Source organism: Rhinopithecus bieti, unplaced genomic scaffold (assembly GCF_001698545.2).
Source record: "Rhinopithecus bieti isolate Rb0 unplaced genomic scaffold, ASM169854v2 scaffold_22745, whole genome shotgun sequence".
NCBI lineage: Eukaryota > Metazoa > Chordata > Mammalia > Primates > Cercopithecidae > Rhinopithecus > Rhinopithecus bieti.
The window spans coordinates 400,245-409,256 of NW_016810815.1; the positions used below are offsets into that span (position 1 = coordinate 400,245).

At 56.3% G+C, this 9,012-nt stretch overlaps 1 protein-coding gene across 1 annotated transcript in view; it reads right to left on the minus strand.

Annotated features, from left to right (window-relative positions):
• Positions 1-732: 732 nt before the first annotated feature.
• The window catches only part of LOC108542721 (tetratricopeptide repeat protein 16-like), a 9,199-nt gene continuing 919 nt past the window's right edge, over positions 733-9,012 (minus strand). Inside the window, 8 exon segments of the mRNA XM_017892846.1 lie at positions 733-785; positions 787-1,114; positions 1,878-2,092; positions 5,230-5,359; positions 5,448-5,548; positions 7,832-7,975; positions 8,185-8,275; positions 8,581-8,753. Of these exon segments, the coding sequence (XP_017748335.1) occupies positions 735-785; positions 787-1,114; positions 1,878-2,092; positions 5,230-5,359; positions 5,448-5,548; positions 7,832-7,975; positions 8,185-8,275; positions 8,581-8,753 (1,233 nt within the window). The 3' untranslated portion in view covers positions 733-734.

Consider the following 9,012-nt stretch of genomic DNA (forward strand, 5'->3'; position numbering starts at 1 on the left):
AAAAAAAAAAAAAAAAAAAAAGGAAGCATAACTGGGAGAGGAGTTTTTTTTGGAGGGGCGGGGGGGGGGACACCCAGCTAATTTTTTTGTATTTTTAATAGAGATGGGGTTTCACCATATTGGCCAGATTGGTCTCAAACTCCCGACCTCGGGCAATCCACCTGCCTCGGCCTCGGCCTCACAAAGTGTGGGGATTACAGGGGAGAACGACCGCGCCCATGCCCGGGGGGGAGAGAAGCAACTTGATTGACCCAGGGATCCTAGCAGTTGGCTTCCTGCCCGCCCCGCCCTCGGGGCCTGCCCCGCCCACCGTGGGGGCTGGAGCCCACGCACCTGCGCTTCTGCTCGCAGAAGCCCATCTTCTCCTGCAGCAGGCCCATGCGCGTGTTGGCGCCCTCGTCCTGCGGGCTCAGCGCCAGCGCCTGCTGGTAGTCCGCCTCGGCAAAGGCCAGGTTGCCCAGCTGGAAGAAGCAATCTAGGGTCCGGAGGCGGGGGTGAGTGGACCCCCAACTCCCAGTGCCTGGGAGCCCCAGCCCAGTCGGCTCCAGCCCCGGGGCCAGGGCCTGAAACTGGTGGCTGATAACCCCCATAGGCGGTCACGGTCCCCGTCCCCTCTAGTTTTCTGGGCGTCTGGGCACTGTTCCCCAGCTGCCTGTTTGAGCATTTTAAGGAGTCTGGAACCAGTTTGTCTAAGGTAACATTTCCCAGAGTGTGTTCCTGGGATACTGAGACTATTACATTTCCTCTTCCCTCGCTTCCTTCCTCTCTCCCTTCCTCCTTCCCCCGCAGGGGCCTCAAGTGCCCAGTGGGGGCCTTAAAGATGGCGAGGCTCCCCGCATCCCCTCCCCAACGCCCCGGTCGCTGCGCACCGCCTCGGTTGATGTAGAGCCCTTTCTCCTGCTGCTCATCCCGGAGGGCCTTGTTCAGCAGCAGCACGCCCTCCTGGTAGGCGCCCTGCCTGTAGCAGTGCACGGCAAAGTCGTTGTAGGTAAGCAACAGCTGGCGCTGCGCCTGCCGCACCATGTCCTCCTGATCCTCGGTCACCATGTCCAGCACCTTCAGGAAGTCCTCCACTGCCCCATCAAACTCCTGGAGCCGTCGGTACATGGTGCCCCTGTGGGGGACGGCGTGGCAGACGGCAGGAGGGACATGAGGGCCAGTGCACCCCCACCGACTGGTGAGTGGCCAGACCTCCTGACCCATGGAGGCAGTGGCGATCCCCACCTCATTTGTCCCGTGGGGCCAGCTCTGGACTGCTACTCAGATAACCCACTAGGCACTGATCATTTTATTTTTTGCAAAAATACCCTCCCTCTTTCGTTTTGGGAGCCAGGTGTATGCCAGTCTCTACATTAAAACATTTTGTACAAGAAACAGGTGTTTTACCACCACTGTTTGGATAGGTTAATTGGCCCGAAATCATAGTGGCCTCTCATGTCACTGAATCACTTGTGGGATACTGAGCCCAGCCCTTTGGCATAGCAAGAGGTTGACTGGGTGGACAACCCCCCGGAGTCACTCCTGCCAGGGCAGTGGTGCTCCCTCCTGAAATGCAGCAAGATGTGGTAAGTTCCTGGGGACCAGACTCAAGCCTAATTCTCATCCACTGAGCTGGGCTCAGCGCCCAATGTGAACTGCTTAGCAGGCTGGGGCTCTAGGATTCCTGGGGTAACTGGGACATTTGTTGCCATCCCTCTTCCAGCTGTAAGAGACCACCTCTGTAATGCCTTAACCCAGTAGGAAGTAGGGTAAGACTGTTAGAGGCTAGCTGGGGAAACTGAGGCCTAGAGAGGGTCAGAGACTCTCCTTAAACCACACAGAAAGTCTGTGGCTGGGCAGGGCCTGGGACCCAAGGCCAGCACCTTCCCATGCAGTACCGGAAGAGGAAGAGACTGGGGTCCAGAGGGTTGTTCTCGATGGCACAGTTGATGCGCTGCAGTGCGTGCTGCAGCCTGCCCTGCACGGCCAGGATCGCTGCGTCTTGGCGCGCCTGCTGGGCCTGGGCCACCATCTTCTGGAGCAGCATCCTGGCCTGCGGATGCTTGGGATTCAACAGCAAGGCACCGTGCAGATCCCGGTAGCAGAGGTGGGGCTGCAGGAGGCCAGGGGTGGCATCAGGGGCACAGGTCAACTGAGCCATGGGACCTGGAGGCCTTTCTTCAGCAGGGTGGCATCACACCATGCCTCCTCCATGCCCCCCACATCCCTCCATGTTCCACCCTTTCTTTTTTTTTTTTTTGAGATGGAGTCTCACTCTGTCACCCAGGCTGGAGTGCAATTGGCGTGGTCTTGGCTCACTGCAACCTCTGCCTCCCGGGTTCAACAGATTCTCCCGCCTCAGCCTCCCGAGTAGCTGGGACTACAGGTGCATGCCACTACACCTGGCTAATTTTTTTTTTTTTTTCAGTAGAGATGGGGTTTCACTACGTTGGCCAGGCTGGTCTCGAACTCCTGACCTTAGGTGATCCGCCCACCTTGGCCTCCCAAAGTGCCGGGATTACAGGGTTGAGCCACCATGCCCAGCCCCTTTCTGCCTCTTGAAGGACACAAGGAGCATCGTGGGGAAATGCCATCCCAGGCCCCATGCCAGCTGGCCCTTTCCAGATGTGACCTCAGGTGAGCCAGGTCCACCCCAGTGGTTTCTGCAGATGCTGCCTCCTTGTCAGGCCTCTGTGAAGCCCACTCAAGGTGCGGGGAGCATGTGACCTCCTGACTGTGACAGTTGTGTCCTCCCTCCCCTCCCCTGCACTCCCTCTTCCCCTCCCTGACCTTTGAGCCCAAGACCACTCTGCCCAAGCCCAGATTCTGGTCTGGGTACAGCGGAAACCTCCCCCAGCAAGTCCCTTCCACTGGGAGGAGGGGTGGGCGAGGAAGGCGCAGCTCAGCCCAGCAACAGACAGTTCAACAATACCCCGTTCCCTGCGGGGTGACTGGCTGGCGGGCGAACGGGGTGTAGTGGACAGCAGGCATGGGTGGATGGAGGCAGGGAAATGGCAGGAGCTAGGGGCAGGGCTTTGGAGTAGGCAGCCTTGGGCTCCAGGCAGTGCCACTGGGAACAGGCTGTGTGACCTTGGGCAAGTCACCTGGGGGTGGCTCTTCCTCTGTGAAAAGAGGACAGTGTGTCTCTCTAGTCCAAAGGGTTGCTGCGAGCCTCACAGTTAAACAGGGGCAAAGTGCTGAGAACACGCCTACACATGGGAGGGGCTAAAATCACAAGAGTCACCAATAATTATCAATTACTAGTTCTCAGCTAGGCGCGGTGGCTCACACCTATAATCCCAGCACTTGGGGAGGCTGAGGCGGGGGGGATCACCTGGCGAAACCCTGTCTTTCCTAAAAATACAGAAATTAGCTGGGCAGGCGCCTGTAATTCCAGTTACTCAGGAGGCTGAGGCATGAGAATCGCTTGAACCTCCCGGCAGAGGTTGCGGTGAGCTGAGATCTCATCACTGCACTCCAGCCTGGGTGACAGAGTGAGACTGTCTCAAAAAAAAACAAAACAAAAACAAAACAAATTACTAGTCTCATGCCACTGAATCACTTGTGGGATGCTGCAGCCCAGCCCCAAGGCACAGGGAGGAGTTGCCAGGGTGGACTGCACTCCCTGGAGTCGCTCCTGCCAGGGCGGCGGCGCTCCCTCCTACAATGCAGGCTGGCATTTCAGCCGCCCCCAGGATGTCCCCACCTGGAGAATGAGATGAACCTACCCCACCCCGCCCACCTGCTCCTCCCCATCCTAGTTTCCCATCTCCCCATCCACCCAGGCCAAGCCAGAACCCTTCTGGATCCTTCCGTTTCCTTCAAGCCAACCCCCAAGCCAGACTCCAGCCCTGCCCTCTTTTTTTTTTTTTTTTTTTGAGACGGAGTCTCACCCTGCTCGCCCAGGCTGGAGTGCAGTGGCCGATCTCAGCTCACGAAAGCTCCGCCTCCCGGGTTCACGCCATTCTCCTGCCCTGCAGTCTCCCGAGTAGCTGGGACTACAGCGCCACCACCTCGCCCGGCTAAGTTTTTTTTTTTTGTATTTTTAAAAAAAAAAAAAAACAAAAAAAAAAAAAAACCGTGTTAGCCAGAAAGGACTGAATCTCCTGACCTCGTGATCCACCCGTCTCGTCCTCCCAAAGTGCTGGGATTACAGGCTTGAGCCACCGCGCCCGGCCCAGCCCTGCCTTCTGAAGGGCTGTGGGACTTGCCCCTCCTTGCTGCCCTCATGACCACCTTTCCCTCAACCTCACCCCACTCTGCAGTGGCGCCCAGCCTCCTTCTCAGGCTCCTGCCTCCAGGCCTCCCTTCGACCCACACTCCTTGTGGATACCGGAATGATCTTCCTAAAGCTCCCTGCCCTGGGGACACCTGATAGAGGTTCCCGCTGCCTCCGGGGAGATTTCTCACCCCTGCCCTCTTCTCCTTGGTGCCCAGCACCCCCTCCACCTCCTCCCTTATGACCTCAAGTTTCTCTTGCTCCCAAGTTGTTCCTTGTACTGTCTGTCCCTGTGCCCAGCCCAGGTTGTGCAGGTGGTCAGGGGTAGGGGTGATTCATTGAGGCAAACAGGAAAAAAGAAAGGAAGTGGGAGGAAGAGGAGAAGGAAGGAGAGGAGAAAAGGAAGAAGGGGGAAGGGAGGAAGGGGGAAGGGAGGAAGGGAGGAGGGGGAAAGGGAGGAAGGCAGAAGGGAGGAAGGGGGAAGGGAGGGAGGAGGGAGGAGGGAGAAAGGGAGGAGGGAGGAATGGAGGAGGGAGAAAGGGAGGAAGGGGGAAGGGAGGAGGGAGGAAGGGAGGAGGGAGGAAGGGAGGAGGGAGGAAGGGGAAGGGAGGAGGGAAGAAGAGGAAGGGAGAAGGGCTAACTCATGTTAGGTGCCCTGGGTGCCCCCGTGTGTGGCTTCACAGGATTGTGGCTAAATCCTTCGCAGTGTACTCATCTGCCCAGGGATACCTCCCCCAGGCTGTGAGCTCCCTCCAGACAGGGATGACATGAGTCTCTCATCTTTTGCAACCCTTGGGGTACAGCACAGGCCTGGCACAGAGCCAGGGCTGAGCAACAATGGAACAAGGACCTGAACTGGTAGATGAGTGGTCCAGGCCAGTGTGGGCCTCTTCCCAGGGAGGACAGTGACCACTGCACTGTGGGATGGGGCTTCTGGGCTAGCTGACAGCCTTGCCTCCTCCTGTACTCTTGGGGCACACTGATGACCCCCAGGTTGGGAGACACGCCCCTGCCCGCCTCCTCCACTGTACCTTCTGGAGAAAGTTGTGGAGTCTGGCCCGGAGGATGTAGACGTCGGCATTGGTGGTGTCCTGCTTCAGCTCCTCGGTGACGAGTGAGAGGCAGGCTGGATGCCGCCTGAGGGCCAGGAGACAGGCCATGCTGAGGGCAGAGGGAACAGAGTGCTCTGTTTCCTGGGTGGGGCATCAGGAAGCCGCTGCTGGGAGAAGGGTCCAGCAAGGGCACTCACCATCGGTAACGGAAGCACGCTTTCTCAGGCTGGAGCTCAGCAGCATGTGAGAAGACATTCAGGGCATCCAGGAAGGCACACTGCTCAAAAAGGCATTGCCCCTGGGGACACAGGGGACAGTCAATTCTGCTTGCCACCCCAGCCCAGCTGCACCCCCTGGTTGTCAGCCGAAAGCCCTGAGGCAGGAGGGAGAGATACAAGAGACAAGGATAGAGCCTTTTAGATCTGGAAGAGACTTGAAGAGGCAGAGACACAGAGACAGAGATGGAGAGAGATACAGATCTGGGGAAAGACAGCAAGAGTCAGTGAGAGATACACACTTGGCAAGAGACAGGAATACAGAGATTCAGGAACAAAGAGAAATGGAGAAAACTCAGATGGCTGGGCCAGACACGGTGGTTCACGCCTGTTATCCCATCCCAGCCCTCTGGGAGGCTGAGGCAGGTGGATCACTTGAGGCCAGGAGTTTGAGGCCAGCCTGGCCAACATGGTGAAACCCTGTCTCTACTAAAAATACAAAAATCAGCTAGGCATGTTAGTGCATGCCTATAATCCCAGCTACTCAGGAGGCTGAGGCATGAGAATTGCTTGGACCCAGGAAGCAGAGGTTGCAGTGAGCTGAGATCATGCCACAGCCCTCCAGCCTGGGCGACTCAAAACAAACAAACAAACAAACAGACAAAAAACAGAATCTCAGATGGCAGAAGAGACCAACAGAACTAACATGAACATGCTGTAGCCTGGACCTGGGCCCTGGGTGCTGAGCCCTGTGCTAAGAACTTGAACTGGTTTTCTCACTGGCACTAGCATGCTTCTCTTATGGATAAAGGAACTGAGGCTCAGAGAGGTGGAGTGACTTGCACAAGGGCACACAGGAAGTGGCCATGCAGGACATGGGCCCGCAACAGACAGATTCAGCACATGGTCTGAGGGCCCCAAATGTTTCGTTTTAAGAACAGATTTTTTTTTTTTTTTTTGAGACAGTGTCCTGTTCTGTCACCCAGGCTGGAGTACAGTGGTATGATCTCGGCTCACCCCAACCTCTGCCTTCTGGTTTCAAGAGATTCTTCTGCCTCAGCCTCCCAAGTAGCTGGGATTACAGGCGTATGCTATGCCTAGCTAATTTTTGTATTTTTAGTAGAGACGGGGTTTCACCATGTTGGCCAGGCTGGTCTCAAACTCTTGATCTCATGATCCGCCCTACTCGCCCTCCCAAACCGGCCAAGAACTGAATATATTTTGACATAAACGACATCAAGCCCAGGCGCACTGGCTCACACCTGTAATCCCAGCACTTTGGGAAGCTGAGGCGGGCAGATCTCTTGAGGTCAGGAGTTGGAGACCGGCCTGGCCAACATGGTGAAAACCCATCTCTATTAAAAGTACAACAATTAGCCAGGTGTGGTGATGCACATCTGTAATCCTAGCTACTCAGGAGGCTGAGGCACGAGAATCATTTGAACAAGGGAGGTGGAGGTTGTGAGCTGAGATCGCACCACGGCGCTCTAGCCTCAGAAACAGAGCAAGACTCCGTCTCAAAAAAAAAAAAAAAAAAAGACAACAAGGTTATCAAAATGGAAAAAAGCAAGACTTTGTTGGTGTTTTATAGTTTCATATTGTTTTTCCTTTGAAATACACTTGGGGGTCACTGTGAGCTTTTTTGTGCTTAGAGCCTCTGGACTCTAGATCTGTGCCATCCCATCCAAGACAATAGCCACTGCTTTGTGTGGCTATACACATTTAAATTAATTAAAATAAAAATAAGAAGCCGGGCATAGTGGCTCACTTTTGTAATCCTAGCACTTTAGGAGGCCGAGGCGGGCAGATTGCCTGAGCCCAGGAGTTCGAGACCAGCCTGGGCAACAAAGTGAAACCCCGTCTCTACTAAAATACAAAAAATTAGACAGGCATGGTGGCATGTGCCTGTAGTCCCAGCTATTCAGGAGGCTGAGGCAGGAGAATTGCTTGAACCCGGGAGGCAGAGGTTGCAGTGAACCGAGATCACGCCACTGTACTCCAGCCTGGGCGACAGAGCAAGACTCCGTCTCAAAAACAATAATAATAATAAAATATAAATAAGATATAAAATTCAGTTCTTTAGTCACACTTGCCACATGTCAAGGGCTCAACAGTTCCACGTGGCTGGTGGGTAGCATATTGGACACTGTCATTATGGCAGAAAGCCCAAATGGACAGTGCTGCCAAACTTGACTCAACACTGGCAGTAAACCAGCCTTGAAGGTGAGAGGGGCAGCAGGTGGGGACCCAGACACAGGGACAAGGAGGAATCCAAGGAGACGGGCCCAGGAGCCAGGAGAGCCCCTGGAGGGAAAGCCAGTGGTGTGAGGTGCGTGCCCTGCATGGGCCCGGGCAGCCCCAGGCACCTGTAGGTACAGCACAAAGGTGAGGCGCTCCAGGTGCTTGCAGTTGTCCTGCTGTAAGGAGTAGGCCCTCCGCAGGTTCTGGGCAGCCGAGGAGAAGTCACAGAGCTGGAGGTAGGCCTCGGCCCGCAAGGCGTAGAAGTCCACCTAAGGATGAGGGGACCCAGGCTGCTGGATCCTCCCCACAATCTGTCCCTGGAGGGTAGGGGAAAGTCTCCGCCCCCCCCTCCCGAGGGTTGACACCCAATTCCCATCAGGGACTTGGTGGCCGTGAGAGGAGGGATCTGGCAGGTGCAACAGGGAGGGAGGAAGCATGTTCCAGCAACTGCCTGTGCCCACCCAGGTCTGCCTCTCACCAGCTGTGGGTCCAGGTGGAGCGCGCGGGAGAAGAACAGCACAGCTGTCTCCCAGTCTGCCTGCTCCAAGCACTGCTGGCCTCTGGAGTAGCTGTGGAGAAAGTGGGGACAGGCAGAGGGGTGGCCCCGACTGTGGACCAGCCCAGGGCATACGGCTGGGGTGGGGGTTGTGGGAGGCAAGGGAGCTGGGTGGAGAGGCAGGAGTAGACAGAAGCCCAGGGAGAGCAGGCTGGAGTCCAGCCAGGCCATCAGCCTCGTTTCCACTGAGGTGGAAGAGCCCCATTAGACAGTTGAGTTCACTGAGGCCTGAAGAGAGTAAGTGGCTCAAAGCTGCACGGTATGTGAATGGCTGTGTCGGGCAGGAATCTGGGAACCCAAAGCAAGGTAGTCACTCACTACTCCCTGACTTTGAGGGGCACTGTTAACCCCGTGACCTTTGGCTTTACATCACAGATGCTTTGGAACACCTGGCTGGTTCCAAAGATGTGCTGCAGGATCCCTTTGGGGGCTGGAATCACCCATGGCTTTGGGATGTCCTGTAAGGGGCCCTGGTCAACCTTCAGGGCATCCTAGAACCGAAGGACAGCAAGCTGCGGCAGGCCCCCGAGATGACCCCCACCCACTGACACACTCACCAGCATTCTGCAGGGAGGGAGGAGAGGCAGAAAGGAGGCCTGAAGGAGGCACTCCCACTCGGGGGTCCGGTGGCGCTCCCAGTCCCATTCCCCTTAGGACCGCGCCAACCTGTCCCTCTCCAGTCCTGCCCTTCTCCCTCTCCTATGGTCAAGGTCAGGGATCAGGGTCCTCACGCTTACAACACCATCTGCT